The sequence below is a fragment of the Sinohyriopsis cumingii genome, chromosome 18, assembly GCF_028554795.1.
Source record: "Sinohyriopsis cumingii isolate HCF-2022 chromosome 18, ASM2855479v2, whole genome shotgun sequence".
Taxonomy (NCBI): Eukaryota; Metazoa; Mollusca; class Bivalvia; order Unionida; family Unionidae; genus Sinohyriopsis; species Sinohyriopsis cumingii.
The window spans coordinates 16,110,692-16,133,499 of NC_142978.1; the positions used below are offsets into that span (position 1 = coordinate 16,110,692).

General features: G+C 34.5%; 1 protein-coding gene across 1 annotated transcript in view; it reads left to right on the forward strand.

Annotated features, from left to right (window-relative positions):
- Window positions 1–62: 62 nt before the first annotated feature.
- Window positions 63–22,808, forward strand: part of LOC149776144 (ras-related protein Rab-18-like) — a 28,665-nt gene continuing 5,919 nt past the window's right edge. The window contains exons 1-6 of the mRNA XM_089942432.1: window positions 63–220; window positions 2,365–2,420; window positions 6,368–6,429; window positions 11,598–11,670; window positions 13,943–14,061; window positions 20,846–20,971. Of these exons, the coding sequence (XP_089798558.1) occupies window positions 150–220; window positions 2,365–2,420; window positions 6,368–6,429; window positions 11,598–11,670; window positions 13,943–14,061; window positions 20,846–20,971 (507 nt within the window). The 5' untranslated portion in view covers window positions 63–149. The remainder of the gene's footprint in view (window positions 221–2,364; window positions 2,421–6,367; window positions 6,430–11,597; window positions 11,671–13,942; window positions 14,062–20,845; window positions 20,972–22,808) is intronic.

Here is a 22,808-nt window from a genome sequence, read left to right on the forward strand (position 1 = left end):
GAACCAATCGAAGCACTAGATTGGGAGAATCCCCGCAAAATTTGATGACGTCAACAGTTTTGTGGTGGATTACGCCATTTTCTTGCTAAATGAGACTGAAATGACAACAAACCCTTTTACGCAGTGTTTAATTAGTTTTTGACATAACAATGAGCGACCACTCAGTACTGACCACTCTGAAAATCTTAATAATCGGAGAAAGTGGTGTTGGTAAATCAAGGTAATGAGATACACTTTGTTTCTAGGAGAAATTACTCAACTTTCTTAACATAAATATAAATACTGTAGACGTTACTGGTATAGTTGTTATCTTGGGCCATATTCCACCTTGATTCGGAACTTGAAACTGACTTTCGATGGAAAGGAGTCCGAGAAATAAACTTGACCAACACAAATTGTGATATTTTGCATTCAGGTTCACAAGGTGTGCATAAAAGGGCAGTTCTAAATTGAAGTTTAGGGAAATGTAAAGAGTGATTATTATTTCAGGGCGATTGGCAGTGCAGTGCACATTACAGTAATGGTGGGTGGGGGGATGGTACACGGACAGCGAAGAAATAGCTGACAGTTATGGAAAGATTGATGCCTCATTTCTCTTGGTTAAGTATCCTACAACATTTAGTAGGAAGGAATAACTCATAAGAAAAGAAAATACCACACCTTTTGTCCATTGACTTTGATGCAGTACAGGAGCCAGTATGTACTGATAATGTTGTGGTTGTTCTAGGGTTTAACGCCATTTTTCAGCACAGGATAGGCTATACATGGCGGCCAGTATAACTGGTGGAGGAAGAATCTTGGAAAACCCAGGGAAGAACCACCGACCCACGAGAAGCTGCTGGCAATATGTAGTGATAAGGAAGTGTTACTGACACTTACGAATAATCCATTTAGCGGCAAGGAGAAGTAGATTTTGTATAGAACTTGAAGAAATTCAACATGAGCAATTTTTCTGTAGATATGTTTGCAAATAAAATTGATTTTTCTCACACAAGAACTACATTGACATTAGTTCCTAAAACAAGGCAATAAGCAGCTTTTTTATGATGAAGACAATTATATATGTAGTTTGGTAATAATAATAATGATGATGACAATTTTTAGTGAAAAACTTTAACAGTCTTGAATTTGTTGATATTTTGTGCTCACATATCTTTCTGTACATGCTGTACATCTATCTATTCCACTACAGTTGGTAGTTTACTTTTCTATAGTCTTTTAGTTACTGAGGCTTGACTTTAAACCTCTCAACCATTTCTTGGTATCCTTTTGTTATGATTGTAAGCCAAAATGTACAAAAGGGTAAAACTTTGATGTAATATTTTTACCTTTTATGTATCCTGTTTTCTGTTAGTATTACACCCATGTCTTGGCAATTGACTACAGTGTACAAAAATAATATTAATAACTTTATTAAAAATATCAAAAAATGTCATTAAATCAAAACAAATATGTAATTAATTGTACAAATAAATGTTTCCCTATTTGATGCACCATAGAATCCACTGTAGAGAAGTAAATGTATATATATATATATATATATATATATATATATATATATATATATATATATATATATATATATATAATATTTACCATAACTAGGCATGTTGCACAATACTTAGTTTAGTAGTCATGATTAGTGATGATCATTCCATCCAACAGAACTGAATGAAATAATAAAATCTGCAACTGCTCATATATCATACCTGATCAATTTGTAATTTTTTTAAAAGTTGTCTTATTCTTAATTTGAATAACACTCATGAAGTACCTTCTCACACTCATACAAGCAAATTCAATATATGCATAGACATAAATGTTATATAGAACAGTTAGCTAATATCAAATTTTGATGGGTATGAAGAACAGATTTTGCATCAGATATTCCAACAAAGTTGTAATGCCATGTGTATTTGACTCCATAGTTAGCACTTATGGGTGGGGGATCATTCGATTTTCATACAGTATTTTCTGATCAGTGTAAAACACAGACCTATGATAACAGATGGATTTTCACCAACAAGATGTTTATGTTTGAAAATGCATCAAAAAGTTTAATAACCAAAATTAGGTCAGGTACTGTGATTTCCAATGTACACAGAATATGAAAGGCTTGTCCTTGTCACTTGATGCAGTGCGATCAAATTCTCCAAACTCAAACAGGAGAGAAATATATGGACAATTTTGGCTTAAAAGCTTAAAATTGCAGTCTTAAACAATTTTTTTATATGTATTTTTTCTTGCACAGAATATGCAGATATGGCGCATATTTAGATCTCCGTTCCATTTTACCATATGATTAGATTTCCTTTCTCATTTTAGTCTTCATTTTTGATTTGCACTTATATTTTCAATTTACAGTCTTCTACTACGGTTCACAGATGACACTTTCGATCCCGAACAAACAGCCACAATAGGTAAGAACCCGATAAGATTGTTCTTTGGTAAAATGTAAGATATCCACTGAAAATGCATATGTGTTGTGAAAGCCACTGTTTGTAACTAATTTTGCAGCTATAATCGTATCCTAAAAACACCAAATTTAATAATTGTTAACAGTAATTAAGCCTGCCTGTATTTTTGCCTAACATTGCTCTTCACAAGACCAAATAGATTCTAGAAATTTAAATATTTTTTCCATTAACTTTTCTACAAAAATAGCAAATACTTGCAATAAGTTCACATTGAATGTATGTTTTTCATAAGGCACAATAATTAACACTGGTACTTTGCAGTGCTAATGAAGTTGGGGTGGGGTAGCTAGTTTTCATTTTGCCAGTTCAAATTATGCTTCTCAGTTCACATGTATTGACCCCAGTCGAGTCATACCAAAGACTTCTAAAAATGGTACTTACAGCTGCCTTGATAGGCGCTCAGCATTAAGAAGTTAGTATTAGGACTGGTCAGCATGGTGTCAGGATAATGTGACTGGGTAGGACATCATGCAACATGTCTGTGGCATGATGCCCCAGTGTTAGAGACAGCTCTATCTACCACACTGCAGACATCATAGCAATATGGCTGAAAACAGGGTCCATAGGGGACCTTGAAAAGCCTTGAAAAATGAATTGTTTCCTCAAGGCCTTGAAACACCTTGAAAATTCAAAATATTTTCTTGGTACATGTACTTTGAAAAGCCTTGATTTTCATGAAACCAAAAGGAATTAATAAATAGTTTTCATTTTACAGAATTAGATAAAATGAAAAGGGTGAAAAAACAACAAAAAACAATCTCGCTAAGTTTTTCCACAACTGGCCACTGTCTAATTGTACAGTTTGAACTTTCGATTGTACAAAGCACGGATGTAGCAGTGGTTTAAATTTGAATCGTTCGCTTTGAAATGGCTGGCTGCTGATTCCCACTTCGGTGGCATGATGAAGAAAAATATAAAGTTTGGATTATGAGATCTTTCTCAGAAGAGCATTGCAAAATGCAAATTATACCATAAGGCTATTGATTTGCATGCAATGGGAGAGAGTGCTCCACTGTCACATGCAGCTGGGGGAAAAAAACAAGCTTTTGTGATGGCGCTTAATACAGGCAAAACAAGAAGCCTTCAGCATGAAATCAGTTTTGATGAATGAGGCATGTCTTTGAACAAAGAGATTCAAGTTTTAAAATAGAAACTGTATATAGTCTTAATTTGGGATTGAATGGGAATAGGACAGACGATAATTGCAATGAACAAGATAAATCTAAAAATATAGAATACAGCTAAGCTGAGAGAAATATCAATATATCTAATATGAAATAGTTTACAATATCCATATGCTTTTTTAAATAAGCAGTAACATAAACAACAAATATATTTACTTTTTTGTTTATGGGGATGAGTGAAGAAGAAATGAAGGTACTGAAAAAGACATTAAGACAACAACAGCTGCTGCTGATGACTATGTGTTGAAAGCAAAGATCCATAGGAAAATTTCCTTTATCATGACATCAAAATGATTTGAGGAAAAAGGAAAAGGACAAAATCGCTAAACTTGGAGCTCTTGAAAAACAGCTTAATGACAAGCTACAAGAACTGAAATATTCACTCTAAAATATTTTGGACTTTGTAAATAGTGTAATGTAGACAGAGTAAAATGAACTTTGTTCAGTGACTACATTATTCAAATCCCAAGATGTAGGATGTTTAATATTAATGGGAAATATATCAATGACCATACTACTGACTTTTTGTTTTATTTTTTATTTAAAAAATAAATAAGTTTGCAAGAAATGTTCCTCATAAGGAGTAATAGTAAATATTAACTTGTGTTTACACACAGTTTCATTTATGTAACCTTTAATATAATGTAATAATTCACCTTGACAAACATGATTTTGAACCTTGAAAATTTTGAAAGAAATATGCCTGCTAACCCTGTGAAAAATTGCTAAAGCTACATTAAAAATCCTAATCATACACACGTACACTGTTCACACGTATCATATCATGTATTTGCATTTGTCAGCAATTCTATCTTAAGCCCAGAGAAATATATTATGTTTCTAACAGTGTCATTTGCAGTAACAACATTAGTGGTAAAATTCTAGTTAAAGTTTTGAAAGTCAAGCGACTAAGCTTAGGAATGGTATTACTGTCTGTCTTTGTGTCTGAAGTTTATTTGCTGGATTCTTGTCTTGATAGTAATAACATTTAGCAGCTTTAACATTTTGCCATATACAGGTTAGATATGGCATGGTGTAGAACTAGTGATCTTATCATTTACAGTAGAATCTGTCTTGAAAGGCCACTGCTATGAGAGAACACTTGTCTTGGAAGACCAGATTCTCAGTGCATTGATGCAATGATTATTTAGTGTTATGACTGATCTTGGGAGACCATGAGTTTTTGGCAGAGGTGGTGGTCTTTCAATACAGCGCAATATATCCTGATGTCAGATAAACATAATCATATTGGCCAAACAAATAAAAATCAGCGATATCATATAGATTGAAGATTAATAGCCCAGCCTGCATACCATGTTTACCATTTTATGATGCTGTATTTGTTGGGACACCATAAAGTTATTTAAGTAATTTTTTATGCATTTTATGATCTGGGACACATCGTTTTTTCAAGTCATAAGTTGTGGAACACCTTTTAAATCATTCAAAAATTGTATGTCAGAAAATGCACTCAAACTTAAATTTTATTTAAAAAATATATTAAATTGAGTACTTGAGATAAAACATTTTAATCCACTGCAGCATCATCTCATCAACCCAACCCTTCTCCTGCACACATAATCCATACTTTCGGTGCATGAATATATTTTATCTTCCTCTTGCCATGAAAAATTATCGCTGCTGACAACATATCTCCTGGAACGGAAACTACAAGGACTAAAGTAAGAATTTTGTGTCTGCACCAGTTGCACAAATTCTCACGCTCTCAACCCACATCTTATTGACAGTCCATCCAGAAAAGAGGTCAAAGTACACAAGAGTTTTATCCATGTTAATGATCATATTGTCGGCAAAAATAAAATTTTCTTCTTGCTTTCATAACTTCATAGAATGATTTTTTAAAATTTTCTTGTCCAAATCTTTTGGGAAATGCTGGGTCATCAATGTCCATGCACGAAGCATAATATTGTTTTGCTTTAAAAACTGTTCCAGTGTCTCAATTTATTTTCAAAATTCCTGTGAATACTGGTAAAAATGAACCAAAGTTGGATTTCATATGTTGGCACGCTTAAAAGAATCCAAAGTTGTCTTCGAAGGTCAGATTGCTTTATGACAAAATAACCTTTGTATTTGATATACTGAGTTCAAAAAATGAGTTTATTGCATCTCTGCCAGTTGTGTTTATTCACCACCTTTGCTTTTATTTGCTTGTCATCTGTAATCCTAATTGATACAAACGGGCATTGATGTTTGCAGGTTAACTGTATATGCAGCACTAACTTGCTTTAATAATATTTTGTTTTAACCCATGCTAGTGAAAAGAATGTCATGTGCACTTACAGTAAAGGTATTTTCAAATAATGATTTTTATTTGCGAGATACTGTCATTTAGTTAACCTGGATGTAGTGCAGACATGGTTATTTTGCACCTTACACCATGCCATGCATGAATGTTATGTGTCTGAAGCAATCATTTGATCGTCCCACCTCATTTTTGATTTTGTTGGATCCAGTTTTCATTTTGATAACATATTCAAACATTGGAGTACAACCAAACAATATTCATTTCTCTATATTCACATCAATGAACAATCACTGTTATGTCTAAAATCACTGTATTGAACCCTTTTTGAATTAACTGGATTGGTTTATATTGTTGGTTCAGAATGCAATGACATGGGTTGTGTTTTTATTTTACAATTAGTTACAGGAAATATTTCTTTATCACTGTTTAATCTGTTGCAGGTGTAGACTTTAAGGTAAAGACTTTGACAGTTGATGGCAATGGAGCAAAATTGGCAATATGGGTATGTATACAATTATTTGGGTTATAGACCAGAAGAGCTTATGGGATGGCCTGTGGTCCATCCATCCATTGGTATAAGTTTGTTATTGCTACTCCTCATAAGCTGCTTAGGAGAATGCCATGAAACTTTTCATCCCAAGTTAGTCATAAATGAAAATGGTGCTGTTCTGATATCAGTTATTGCCACCAAAGCAGCCATCTTGAAATTCTTCTTATTGTTACACCTCCTAACAGAAAGTCATATCAACATTAAGTTTTCACTTGATGACTTTTTAGGGTATCTGGTTGATCTCATCTGGCATTCATGAAAATCTTATCGTTTCTCTACCTAGTTATAAAGATATAGCGACATTGGATTTTAAACAGAAGACTCTTACGATGTCTAGATGGCTGTAAATAAAAATGGTGCTGATCTGACAACCATTATGGTCACCAAGGCAGCCTTCTTGAAAATCTGGTCATCACAGTTCATTTTAAAAAGGAAGTTTTCTTTGTAGTTTTGCAGTGACTAAGGCTGAGCAAATGTTTTTTCCTTCATCCACTTGTCCAGGAGAAATGTTTCAGAAAATTCATTTATCCCACTACCTTTACACTTCTTCCTAGATTTAAATAACTTGTCAGGATTTGATGCAATGCATGCATTTTAATCAATATAAGAAACAGAATAATTAACAACATATTTATTTGTTAAAAGAATTTAATTTTTCTGAAACATTGGTTGATATTATACAGGTTATTACATCGGAGGTTTTTAGTTTACAATTGTTCAGGTATCTTATATGCATTATCAGTACTTCCATAAGCGAGAATGGAAAGGAATTTATTGGAATTAAGACTTAACTTGTTCTCTCAAGAATTGATAGATTGATAAATCTTGCCCTGAATCTCTTCTTATAATTAACACCAAGCTCATCACCATTCTTATCCTGGAGTGTACTTAGCATTTCTGTATCAAAAAATGGTTTTCTTTAATCAACTAGTCTGTAGGATGAGTTAAAGAAGGCACACAATTTTGTTCATTTTAGTTTTGTTTAGTTTGAAAGGGCCAATCCTACTGGAAATGCCTGCAGCTGTAACTTCACAGATCCAATTCTGCACATGCTGGCTAATATCATGCATATAATGTGCTACACATGCTGGCTAAAAAATATGTCATGCATATACTGTGCTGCACATGCTGGCTAGTGTCATGCATATACTGTGCTGCACATGCTGGCTAATATCATGCATATACTGTGCTGCACATGCTGGCTAGTGTCATGCATATACTGTGCTGCACATGCTGGCTAATGTCATGCATATACTGTGCTGCACTTGCTGGCTAATGTCATGCATATACTGTGCTACACATGCTGGCTAAAAGAAATGTCATGCATATACTGTGCTGCACATGCTGGCTAATGTCATGCATATACTGTGCTGCACATGCTGGCTAATGTCATGCATACACTGTGCTGCACATGCTGGCTAATGTCATGCATATACTGTGCTGCACTTGCTGGCTAATGTCATGCATATACTGTGCTACACATGCTGGCTAATGTCATGCATATACTGTGCTGCACATGCTGGCTAATATCATGCATATACTGTGCTGCACATGCTGGCTAATGTCATGCATATACTGTGCTGCACATGCTGGCTAGTATCATGCATATATATTGTGCTACACATGCTGGCTAGTATCATACATATACTGTGCTGCACATGCTGGCTAATGTCATGCATATAATGTGTTGCACATGCTGGCTAATGCCATGCATATACTGTGCTGCACATGCTGGCTAGTATCATGCATATACTGTGCTGCACATGCTGGCTAATGTCATGCATATACTGTGCTGCACATGCTGGCTAATGTCATGCATATACTGTGTTGCACATGCTGGCTAGTATCATGCATATACTGTGCTGCACATGCTGGCTAATGTCATGCATATACTGTGCTGCACATGCTGGCTAGTATCATGCATATACTGTGCTGCACATGCTGGCTAGTATCATGCATATACTGTGCTGCACATGCTAGCTAATGTCATGTATATACTGTGCTGCACAGACTTTGTGCAGTTTAGAACTGTCATGAGACTTGATTGGTCTCATCCTGAATTTTTATTAATTCCATTGACAAATATACTGATTGAATTTCCAGTCGGTCCCAGTTTGGAATATTATTTGTGTGGCATGACAGGTTGTTTAGCCATCACTATGGTAGGTGTGGGGTGTGGTGTAATTCCTATATTTATTTAAATTATTATAGAAGTCACACCCAGGCTTGATTTGGTTGGAAGTTAAATAGTGAAAGATAGATGTAAAGATCCAAGCCACCAGTCAGCAATGCTGATGGTTAAATGATTAAGTATGCAAAAAAGTGAAATTCAGCTAATAACAATTTAATGACAGTTCAGTAATCAAGTACTCCTTCCGCTTGACCCTGTGATAGCCTTTAGCATTTTTTGATTTGTAATGTGAGATAGTTTAACATCTTGCCCTTGCATTCTACATGTCTGTGTATTCTTCTCTCCTATTTCTACAATTCCTTCTCTTCCTCCGACTTCTTCCAAATTCCTTCTATCCACCAACTACTCGATAGTCCTCCTCCTCCTCCAATTTCTTCTTGATTTTTTCCCCTCCTCCTTCTCAACTCTATACCTGCTAGTCTTACTTCCATTTCCCCTCTTAGAGACTCGAGACTCACTGAACTGGAAGTTCTGTCCACCAAAATGCTTCCTGTGAAAACACATGGACGGTACAATCTTTTCCTAAGCCCTCTCATCTCTTACTACACCCAGTTTTTCATCAGATAACAGCTACTAAATTTCTTCGGTCACACATTCATTCACATCAAAATACTCATACGTCCTTGTATGGTAAAACAATGTCATAATAAAAGCACGGTATCAGTTACTTCTCATACATAACATCAATAAATTGCATCACATCAGAACATATTCCTAGTCCCATTCTTTCAGTTGATGCCACTACAACACTTGTGTGTTCATTTAGTACTTTCAAGACTGGAATATTGTAACTCAATTCTGTCTGGTTCATCTCAATATCTGCTCCAGAAACTTCAAAAAGTTCGAAACACAGCTGGTTGGATCATACTTAGAGTACCACGATTAGAGCACACCTCCCCGCTGCTCTGTACCCTACACTGGCTATCCATTTGATCCAGAATCAAACACAAAATTTGTTCTCTGTGCTACGTTTCACTGTCAGACTCTAGTCCAACATACCTATCCGACCTCACCAATGTGTACACACCAGCAAGATACTTATGCTCCTCTTCTGACAGTCGTATACTCATTATTCCAAGTATGAAAACAAAGTCATATTGACAGGGTTCTTTTGCATACCAGGGCCCAGCAACGTGGAGTGAATTGCCCACTGAACTTAGACACAAAGACACAGTGATCACATTCAAATCTGCAGTCACAAGTTACCATACATGGGGCAACTGTTTATCCCGTGTTTTATATCCCACCTTATTTCCTTAGGTTTAACTCTTTAGGAATGTAACACTGTTTACTGAATAAAATATTCACTCTGAATTAGTTCTTTGGGGGAACATATACTGCGTGGTATATTTTGTTTTTATTACTTTTAATTTAATCATGGTAATTAAAGTTTACATGTACAGTAGAGGAATGCCAGGTGTTTGCTGGCACAGTTTCTTTGTGGAAATGGAGATGCAATTTTGCTTGCAGAGAAAATTACACAGCATTCATTGAGTATTCATGGGATTGAAACTAATTTGTGACAATTTGTATTTAATTTTTTTTTTTAACTATAGTATTGTTGTAGGGGTTTCAAAAATCTTAAATTTATGTGAATAATGTTTAATCTTAACATAATATTTACTGAAGAAAAAAAACTTTGTAGTGTGATATTAATTATTTCGTTACTGCAGTATTCACGTGATAAAACTATATGGCATCTGTGGATTGCATACAATATATCTATTTATGTGTTGGTTTTTTTGAGAAATAAAAATGTACAGACATAATTTAATATTTAGGAGTTCTGCCAAAAATTGGGAGGTTTTTCTCCCAGCTTGAGAGTCGACAGATATGAACTGTCAGGGCTTGTGGAACTTCAGTAAGGGCTTGACATACATATTGTAAAACTTGTTTCCAGAGAATACAAAGTGAAACTTTTATAGGAATTTTCAGTAATGAGAATGAATTTCCAAAAAATCCTAAATTTTCTATTACAAGTCAAAAAGTATAGTGTTCCAAATGAGTTCTAATCTTGAATGTGCTGAAGTACAAATAGTCATGATTAGTTTTATGTATCATTGATCTTGATTTATCACAATGATATTATCTGGAATGTCTTTGAATGAGTTTGTAATAATCCGTAAACAGTGTTTTAGTCTGAAAGTCAATGAGCACTTTGTAACTCCAAAGAATAATTTAAATGATTCTTCTTAAATTATATCTGAACACAACAGTAAATAACTCCTCAGACTTAAAGCATTAATGAATAATGGTGTTGATTGCAACATTCTATACATGCCCACTTAGTCTATATTGCATTAGCATATATATGTATGATAGCAATTACTGTATATAGCATTAGCATATATATGTATGATAGCAATTACTGTATATAACATTAGCATATATATGTGTGATAGCAATTACTGTATATAGCATTAGCATATATATATGTATGATAGCAGTTACTGTATATAGCATTAGCATATATATGTATGATAGCATTTACTGTATATAGCATTAGCATGCATATATATATATATATATATATATATATATATATATGTTAGCAATTACTGTATATAGTATTAGCATATATATGTATGATAGCAATTACTGTATATAGCATTAGCATATATATGTATGATGGCAATTAGTTTATCAGCTGCAGAAGCAGATACTGATGGTAGCATTTTCACCAATGTGAAGGTACAGTATGTAAGTTTTTGAACATCATATATGTTCCATATTACTTGTTGTAGTCAACTAACCCTTTGAGATTAATTTAGTCATTTGTTCCCTGCTATGCTAGGAGTTTCTAATTCATCTCTTTCAGGAGATATTCATCAGAAAGCAGCATCATAATATTGCCTTTCAGCTGTTCTTTGGTAACTTTGTAAATTTATCAACTTTATCTGCATATAGCCTTACTTTTATTTTCTTGTAGGACACAGCTGGACAAGAGAGGTTCCGTACCCTAACTCCCAGCTACTACAGAGGTGCCCAGGGAGTTATATTAGGTAATTGTTGTACTTGGGTATTTTTCTTTGTAAAGAGTGAGACGACTTTGAATATTTTCACACTTAAGATGCCGAATGCTATGCATACTCTAGTCATACAAAAAGACTTAAGCGTTCATTACTTTCTTTTTTAAAGATTTTTATTTATTATAAAACTTTCTTTTAAGCATAACATGCAGATAAACTTATAATGTCATAACAATGATCTGGGCTTAATAAATATTTTACCATGCATATTAAAGTAATTCCTCCATAGAGTTCTTGTCATTTCCCCATTTTGTAGTGTAATAGTAGATCACAGTATTTTTGGAGACAGAAGTTTGTTTCACTGTAAAGTATAGGTAAGACTTAGAAAACAATTTGTCAAGTGGTATTATCATGACTGTCGTCAAATTTTTGCATTGATCTCAGTTTTGCTGACACTTGTATGTCTAGTCACAATGCTTAATGGGTGTATTCATTATGGAGGGCACTGCTTACTGCCAGCAAATGTAGTCATAGTGACCTACTTTCTTGTTCTATGGATTTTGCAAGGTTCTTGGATTATGCCTTGATGGAGCAGATGAGACATAGCATGTGACAAAATATTTGTCCTTTCAGAAAGCTGTTGGGTCTTTGAGTGTGAAGCATATTGTGTGTTCCATTGTAAAGCTTATATTGGGTGTTCCACTGTAAAGCATATATTGGGTGTTCCACTGTAAAGCATATATTGGGTGTTCCATTGTAAAGCATATATTGGGTGTTTCATTGTAATGTAAAGCATATATTGGCTGTTCCATTGTAAAGCATATATTGGGTGTTCCATTGTAAAGCATATATTGGGTGTTCCACTGTAAAGCATATATTGGGTGTTCCATTGTAAAGCATATATTGGGTGTTCCACTGTAAAGCATATATTGGGTGTTCCATTGTAAAGCATATATTGGGTGTTCCATTGTAAAGAATATATAGGGTGTTCCACTGTAAAGCATATATTGGGTGTACCATTGTAAAGCATATATTGGGTGTTCCATTGTAAAGCATGTATTGGGTGTTCCATTGTAAAGCATATATTGGGTGTTCCATTGTAAAGCATATATTGGGTGTTCCATTGTAAAGCATGTATTGGGTGTTCCATTGTAAAGCATATATTGGGTGTTCCATTGTAAAGCATATATTGGGTGTTCCATTGTAAAGCATATATTGGGTGTTCCATTGTAAAGCATATTCTGCTAATAGTGTCTTAATGTTTTTCTTTATGAAAATGACATGTGTAATATACACTGTCAGATGGAAATTTAGAGTTTAATGTCAGTCATCTTGATTGTAAATATTGAAACATTTTAATCATATGAACTAAACAACTTTGGACTTGTGGGCCTAAATTTTTATGCATACTATTGTCAATCACCATTTGTCAGGATAGCTGTCTGGTCATGCACTTGCCCTTTTTTAAAGATGCATCAGCTTTAAAATTAAACTGCTTCTGAAAGGAACATTGGGAAACACATGAGGTAAATAGAAACAGTGTTGTGTTTAAGTGTAGTTTTTATTTGAGCAAATGTAACATCTAAATGGTCAGTTTGTTCGACCAGGCCTCAGTTCAGACAACATATATATCGTGAAGTATATCATCCATCCAAAATCTTTTGATGAGGCAGAGTGCTTTGTACATATTAACAGAAAAGTAGAATTAATAATGGATAACTGCTGTCAAGGATTAGTCTTGGTATCTGGTACACTTCAGTCAAATATATATAGAACCAGGTTACCACATGATGACCTATTAATCAGCTGTAATGTGACTTCCTGCCTTTAATACTTTTTGTCCCAGGAGCATTTCTAGACTGCTGCTGTGCTGGCTCCTTTTTGTGTTTCCCATACTGAAGCATCAGGATATATTGATACCCACTGTCATGACAGTGAGGTAAATAATGTCACAGATTTTGGGGTAGGCCCAAGGTTGTGGCAACATGGGGTAATATGTATAATAAGAACATGCCGATTTGCAGTGGTCATACATGGAAGAAGTTCTGGTTATAATGGAATGGAGTGTGTCTTGCCCATTATTGTTGCACCACAGAGGCATATTTCAGCCATTAGGTAAATCTTGGTAAAATTCAGGGTTTAATCTTAGTCAGAGGGAATATGTTGATGATTATGGCTGATAGAACCATACACTGTCCAATGTAGATCGCTGTGATCTTAGTGGTATTTATGCACAGCTAGGTTTGATTTTTAGCTGTCACTTTACATGTTTCATTATCGTAGCTGTTATATCTTGTTATTGCAGTGTATGATGTCACCAGTCGACAGTCTTTCAGCAAGTTGGATGCCTGGTTGAATGAGCTAGAAACATTTTCAACAAAACATGAAGTCATCAAAATGCTGGTTGGAAACAAAATTGACATGGTAAGACCATTGTTCATGGTTGTTCCATTAAAATGTACATGGGACCCAGGGAAGGCACTTTTAAAGTAGGGTACCCCCCCCCCAAAGTTGCAACTAAAAATTATCTTATCATTTTAATATGAACTCTGTCAAATCAAAGTACACTGGCATTAGGGGGAAACGATACACCTATGCCACATATTGATACAATTAATGATATGCAGCCTGCGATACAATACATATTGATACACATAAGAACTTCATGATCTCTCTATTTTTGGAAGGTTGATGGTGCCCTTTTGTGTATAGTAACATTCTGGTCCTATTTCCAGTATGCAGACTACAGACAAATATATAGTTATCATATATTTACATGCAATTCTCATTGATGAGAAGATAACAGTACTTTCACACAGACTGCCTGTTGGTTGCAGTGAGTTTTATCCAACGTTTTAAGCCATTTAATGGTGGCTTCATTTAACTCCCTTTGTTTTGTAGAACATGAATGATTTGAAAACATATTATTACCAGTTTTATTTCTCAGCTCCACGTGGAAGACATTATGATGTTATCTTCAAAACAGAAGAAATAATGCAATTTTCTCAAGCAATGAAAATCTCATCTTGAACAAATTCGGGCATGGGAATAAGTTGAATACCAACAAAATCTATCACATGTACTTCCAGCAGATGCAAAAGACTGCTGCAGCCACAGATACTTGTATTTGTTAGTGAAGAAGGAAAGCTGTTGACTACACCCAGTCCTATTCTACAGTTTTTTAAAACTTACACAGGGTGATGAACTTGGGCAGTTTGAAATCTGCCCCATAGCTCATTCTATGCTAATTTCATTTATTCCATCAGCAACTTCATTCACTGGTTAAATATCTCTGCATAAAAAAGAGAAATTCCATATTTGTTCCCATGTACAATTTAAGGAGAGATGATGACAGGATTTTATCTTAAGGGAGACCTCCTTCTTTATCAAAGAAAAAAGGAGGGGTGGAAGAAACAGTCATAGGTCAGTATTTATCTAAATTTCAATATATGTCTCCCTTCCTGCTCCACTTTCTTATAGCTCTGTTGAAATCAACATCTTTGACAGATGTCACAGCTAGTTGTATAAGCATTAATCTGTTAATTATTTCTGAGCATACTCTGCTCCTGTTCTTGTATCAATATTGTTCTATGCTTCTTTCTGAAGGGGCATATACATAGCTAGCTTTGTCAGCTTGAATATGTTGGGAAACTGATCTTTGTGACTGTTATGTACAATTTTCCAGAGCTCACAGATATTATCTTTTGGATACATCTGCTCCACTAACATAAACTTACTTTGTTAAATCAGAAGTTTACTGACTATTATGCTAAATTTCTGATCTGTTCCATAATGCTGTATATGGGTATTTAGTCCATCAATGCTTATGCAGACAGAGGTATTAAAATAAATATCTTTACTTGTTAATTTCATTTTTTCACCCATATTTTATTCAGTTTATCTTAACCCTGAAATGGGAACACGTATATGGCTTTGTAGCATATGATCGGCAGGGCAAAATTGATTAATTAAAGAAACGAAAATTGCATTATACTTTTAAACTGTCTGTATTTTAATTAGGCTCAGTATTCTGCCCTTTGTACATTTAATTTTGAAATACCACTGAAAGGGTCATGCCGTCTGTTTTGTCCATCCAGCATGTACATCTGACTTGTATTTAACACCATTTCGGGCTCAAAATCACTTACTGGTATTTCCATTAACACTTTTCCAGCTCCAGTAATCTGATATACTTCATAACTTTAAAAATTATTGTCATCACCATTATCATCAGGAAGTATCTGCCGAATGAAATCATAATGATGAACCATCCTGGAAAGCAGACATTTTGGGTTTACTAGGTAGCCTGTATTTGAAACATGCATTTGTAAAACTTTCACCATAATGCTTATTCCTGGCTACATTCATGTTGTGCTCGAAGAACCCAGCTGTGGAAAAGTTGCTATCCAAAAATTAGATGTCACAACAATAATGGTTAAATCAAAATTGTATACTTCGCCGAGTACATTTTCATTTGTAAGACTTCAACGAATTTGCAGTAGTTATCATGTTTTACTGTTTTCCAAGTGCACGAATTTGTACAAATTTTGCAAGATTCGCGCAATGATACTTCCTGACAGCATCTCCGCTTAAGTACTTGACATATCTAATGACTTTCCTGCGAAGACTCTGTTGCTGTGCCAGTTACTACTTCCTGTGTGTCACGCAGAGAATATGCTACGTTGATTTCTGATATTTAACCTTGACTGGAACAATAATTCAGTGTAACATATTTCACCATGCAACAAACTGGTTGCATAACTTTAAGATCGGCCAAAGGAGTCAAGATGCAATTCAGAGTAGAAATGTTGCGTGAAAGTGGTTATTAAATGATGAGTTAAGTATTTCATTATACACGTGGAACATGTTTGAAATGTATGCTGAACATACTGCTGGGTTTAGATAATTAGCATGAAATGGGTGGGCCAGATTACGAAACATGTCATTTTGTGTTAACTTGTAGATGGCAAATGGGTATTCTCAAATAGTCTTTTTCATTTTATCTAATAAATATGAGGGCCTGTGACTGCAAATGATGTTTCAGGTGGATTATAATTTTACAGAATAACAAAGCAACTAATAATTATTCATCACTGCTCAGGACTTTAATAACATGCATACAGTAAGTATTGTTTTGTATTGATTCTCCGTCTCTTTTATTGACATGTGTATCATTTCAGCAAAAGTATCAATGCATTGTTATATAGATGAATTGTTTCACCCCTAACTGGCATATATTTTTTTAAAACTGCCTTCCCTGTGTACCATGTATGTCTAAATGGAACAGCCCTTAGAATAAATATGATGAAATAGTGATTAGAATGTATGAATATATTGGACAGAGATAGTTGAGTTGTAGTTTACTATTGAGTCTGAAGTATACTCTCACTTATTCAGCAAAGTAAGTTACACAGATCATCAAATAAATGTGATTTAAGATCATGTACACTTCATTTACATATGTATTAAGAATGCATCACAGAAAACCTAATATAATTAAACCTACCATATTGACCTTTTGCAAGTGAGGAAGTCAGTTGTTTTAAAAATTAACAGGGTGGTGGTGGTGTCCTAGCTACATTCATTGATATTTGAAATTTATAAATTCATTTTTCCAGCACAAATATTTATATAATCATCAAAAGTAATAAATTGGTGATATTTAAAATAGGTATAATTTCTTAAGCATTCATGCATCAGTAAAGTTTGAGTTGTCTCCCTTTCTGTAATTGAACCGTGTATATTGAATTACACCAGTGAAACAGTAAGCTCGATCCTTCAATTCCTCAAGGTAGTGATTTTGAATGTCACCATATGTTTCTTCATTGAATGTTTGTGCTAATCACAGTTGGTGTGTGGCATTTGAACTGTCTTGGAACACTATATCAAGATGGAGAAAACATAAGTATATTATTATAGGTTTTATTCGAACATGAAAGTTATTTTCAAATGTAATCATAACAAATGTTGCAGAACAATCCACAGATGAGACAAAGGCAAACCTTTGGTGTTGTCTATGGTTTGTGATCTAACACCTGGATTTTACTGTGATGCCAGCAACTTTCATTATTGTAATTTTGTTAGAGAACCAATATATTTTCCACAGTTGTCACAATAAAGGCAACTTGCTCCTGAGTCGGCACTTAAAAAGGTTCTTATGGAAGTGCTCATTGTTCTGATGATCGACTGACTCATTTCACATTAAAATAGAAAAAGTCATATCACATACATGATGCTTACATTGAAACTGAACTAAGAAAAAGCCATTCGACAAGATTTGTTTAAACATGTATAACTAACATATATAAGTTTGAAACTATTGCCAATTTATATATACTATCAAATGTGCGTGAGTTTTTGTTGAGTTCTGTGTTCTTGCAGAATTAGGCATAACATTCCTTGAAAATTTGGAAGAACTGGAATATCTTACATGAAACAGTGACTGTAATATTGACCTGTTCTTGAATTTAAAAGAGTAATGTAATGAATAAATGCCTCTTAACATTTGCATCTCAGACTTGGATGTATATTTATTGACAGTCTGGTATGTACATTGGGATTACTTGGGTTTTTTTTTTTTTTGTTTTCAGACCACTATGTATCTATCCCAACAATGAATTTCTAAGCAGTATTGTGGCTTTATTAAGAGTTTTGATATAACAATGGAAATATTGCCCTGTTTGAAGTTGCCCTGTTTGAAGTTAGACCGATTGAAGAGCATGATGAATATTAAGAAGATATGGCATTTTTATGTGTAAATTTACACGACATATCTTTACATGGGCAGTGCATTTCTTGGGAAGACAAATACTTCATTTATATGATTGATATGCCTGTGTGACTGCTTTAAGCAGCAAGAAACTACTATTTAATTAGGAAAAACCCTGGACATTCATAAACGGAATCTGCCTGATCCATTGCCAAGGTGATAAATAGAGCAGTGCACTGTACCATTGCCGGTGCTCTAATGGTATGCATACATGCTAACCATTATACTTTTGGTGTAATCATTACACTTTTTTTCACTAAATTACGCCTTATGCGTAACTGTATTTGGATTATGCGTTTTCAAGATATCCCCTTCAAAAAAATTAATTTGTTTTCTCATTTTTTTAAAAATCCCATTAATCCCACAGACCGTATTCTAGAACAGATGGCTTCTCTGTAACTACGAAAATAAGAGTACGCTAGTCCGATAAATCAACCGCAGATATCTGTGTTGATACTGATGGACAAAGACTTGCATGCACTTTCCTAACAGTATTATGTTCTTTTTATAGCATTTGCCCTATTTCCAAGAAACATGCTGGTTTCTACTTTCAATTTTTGACCTCACTTTCTATTTATAGCAGCTGTATGGCTTAGTTAGGAGAGAACAGACTGGTTTCCTAACTTTTAATCTTTCTCGCAGATTCTTTGTTCTAATTCATATCTGGTACAGAACCAGTCTGTAGGTATTTGGCGCTAAAAGTCAAGTCATATTTATTCTAGTTGATTACTTTTTTTGTCCACATGGATTACACTTTTTCCTAGCATGGGGTTGGCATGTATGGGCATGCAGCTTTGACCTAGTGAGATGACATGTTTTCCACTCACTCTGTGTTACTTAATCCATGCTATTCTATTAGCATTTGACTCCCCTTTGGAGGCCACTTCAAGGATGTTAAAAAGCTGGTTGCACAAGAACTTCCTCTTCAGGTGTGCCTTCAGGTATTGCCTTCTTTCATCTTTTGTCATGTGAGCCCCAGCCCCAGTGGAGATTATAGATAGAAGGAAAAGAGACCAGAGCCTGATCAGCCAACAGTTACTTCACTGTCATTGAAACTATAGGTGGCAACATGCCCCACATTTTCACAGATAAGCTTTTAAAAGGAAGAGGAAGTCCAGTTTATGCTCCCCCTATACTCCTTATCACTGCCAGTGACTCTCTGTACTTGCCACACTCTGACTGTCTGCCATAGGTACCAGAATTCCTTACAATAATTTATAACAGTTCCAGAATAATATTATAGTCCAAAGCTTTAATCTAGCTTCTACAGGCTTGACTTGACCATGTCCCATAGTATGTCCTACAAATATGACACAAGCTCTGCAAAATTCACTTTTACATAGATTAACTGTCATATTTGCCTCACTCAAGTGAACAAAGAATTTCCAAGTAGTTTCCTGGTGATCCTTCCAGGAATCATTGTAAATAATGATGTCATCAATATATGCATCACAGCCATCTATACCATATGTTACTATGTTTATTACGCACTGGAAAATTCTTCATACCAAATGGCATCACTTCGTATTAAGTCCATTTGGAGTTGCAAAAGCCAAAATTTCTTTTGCTCCATCCCTAAGTGGAATCTGCCAGAATCATTGTAACAGATCAAACTTTGTGACATATTTTGCATTTCCAATCCTGTCAATACAGTCATCAATTCTTGGTATTGTAAAAGAGTTTTGGTGACACTGTTCACTTTTCAGTAGTTTGTGCACATTCAGAAATAATTATCTCGTTTTGGCACAAGAATACATGGTGAACTCCAGTTACTTTTGCTTGGTTCAATAAAGTCACTCTCCAGCAAATACTCAACTTCTTGTAAGGGTGCTGTTTTACAGGTTTAGAATGTACAATTTCAACATTGTGGTAGATTTTGTTTGTTCGAGTTGGAACATCTGGGAACAAGTGCTCATTTTCACATATTAGCTGCTTTAACTCATTCTTTTCCTGTGGCTGTAGATGTGAAGGTTTATTGTCCCGATTTTTTAATATTTCTGAATTTTGAAGACTGGTTGAAGCAAAGTCATTACATTCAGGTTGTATGTCATTGTTTAAATCATCATTAATATTATCGAATGATTTGCAGAGCTATCTTGATCAACATACAAAAATACTTATACAGTTTACAATCACAAATAAAAATTACAGAAATAAAATCATGCACCAGGAGTTACAAAAATATAGATACACATAGCAGACACTGTTATATCTATTGAAACTTTATGGATGCAGTATCTCCTTCATCCATTTGCTTACTCTGTCATATCTAGAGTTTAACCAGACTGTCTGATTTCAACTGCATCAAAATTTGCTCCCATTCATGAGTATCATTTTCACAATTAAACACTGTTTTGTAGAAAAAAATTGCTTGAAAACATTTTATCAATGACTGTTACTTTAAATGATCATAACTAAGTTGAAACTTGTTTTAATTAGGACAAACGAGAAGTGAGCAAGGAGGATGGACTCAAATTTGCCAGGAAACACCAGATGTTGTTTATTGAGGCCAGTGCGAAGACCAAGGAAGGTGTTCAGTGTGCCTTTGAAGAGCTAGTAGAAAAAGTAAGAAATCTTGGAGATATTTTACTTTTTTCTGGTTTCATTTTAACTTTAATAAAATTTGATGAAGATGAAGTAAACTTTATGAGGCACAAGGAAGGTTTTGATATGGTCACATATTAATTGTCAGTAATGCATCCTTTATAAATAGCCATATCTGTGTTAATTGTCAGTAATACATCCTTTATAAATAGCCATATCTGTGTTAATTGTCAGTAATACATCCTTTATAAATTGCTATATCTGTGTTAATTATCAGTAATACATCCTTTATAAATAGCCATATCTGTGTTAATTGTCAGTAATACATCCTTTATAAATAGCCATATCTGTGTTAATTGTCAGTAATACATCCTTTATAAATAGCTAAACCTGTGTTAATTTTCAGTAATACATCCTTTATAAATAGCCATACCTGTGTTAATTGTCAGTAATACATCCTTTATAAATAGCCATACCTGTGTTAATGCTCAAGATCTGGAAAATAGATCAAATGATGTCCTGAGATAAAAGGTTGTAATAATAGGTTAACTGCTGAAAATTGGGGATAAAAGATTTTATGTAAGTGTTGGTACCAAGATAAGGAAATCCTGGTTGAGTGGTTATACTATTTGTCTGCATAACACATACAATTTCAAATCTAATTTAAGACTGTGATTTCCTTGTCATGGTGCCAACCTTGAATTTATTATTTTTTCAACCATTTGCTTGTCCATTTTGTGAATTATTCATATAATTTAGATTTATTCTATTATGCTTAATTGTTAATATGCAGTGAACATTATTTGTCATGAAATTGATGTGATCCAGCTTTCAGACTGAGGGTGGTCATTTACAAATGTAGCAGAGTGTTTAAAATCAATTAGCATGTGCTTATTGCAAGAAGACAGGACCACTCCAATGGCCCAAGTCATTAGAGCATCAGCCATGGATGACAGAGGTCCTAGGTTTGATCCCCAGCTGAGTCATACCAAAGACTTCAAAAATGGTACCAGCAGCTGCCTTGCTAGGCGTTCATCATTAAGAGGCTAGTTTTAGGACTGGTCAGCCTGGTATCAGGATAATTTGACTGGGTCGGACATTATGCTACATGTCTGTGGCATGATGCCTAACTTCTAGACATCACTATAAACTGTCACAGCGGGCATCATAGTGACATAACTGGGAAATTGTTAAAGCTGTGTTAAAAATCCAGATCACTCACACAAGAAGACAAACAAGTGACCAGAGACAAAAAAGTAAGGACTCCAGTTTTGTGATATTCTTCTTTTTTCATTGATGTGTAAAGGGGATCTAGGAAGTGTAGCTGCTTATGCCAACTGATTGCAGAGTTGAGCTCTCTGATGTAGTTGATTTTAATAGTGCTGTCAAAAGGATAACATAACATGTGACTATAGTTTTTTACTTTGCTGTGTGAGATAGCAAACAAGGCATACATTTCTGATCATGATGGCAGAGGTAGTGATAGCTGTTATATTTTGTGTGAAAGTTTTTAAAAATCATAGACAGGAAACCACGAGGGAGATACATCAAAGTACAGTTTGCATGCATTACTTTAAGGTCTGTGGAACTATTGTTTTTCTTCTTTCAGACATTAAGTTTCTGGCATGATTTTAAGTAATGATTATGAAGGGATAAATAAGTCTTATTTTATAGTCATGCATGAATTTGTCACATATCATTATGGAATAATAAATGTATGGAACTATCATAACATTTAGCTATTTTGCAGTATTTTTATGTCGTAAATTTTTGGTGTCCGATTGTCTTGTAACTTACCTGTACATGTTGAATTGACCCCGTTAATTTGGCAAGGACATCAGTGTTGTGGACACATTTC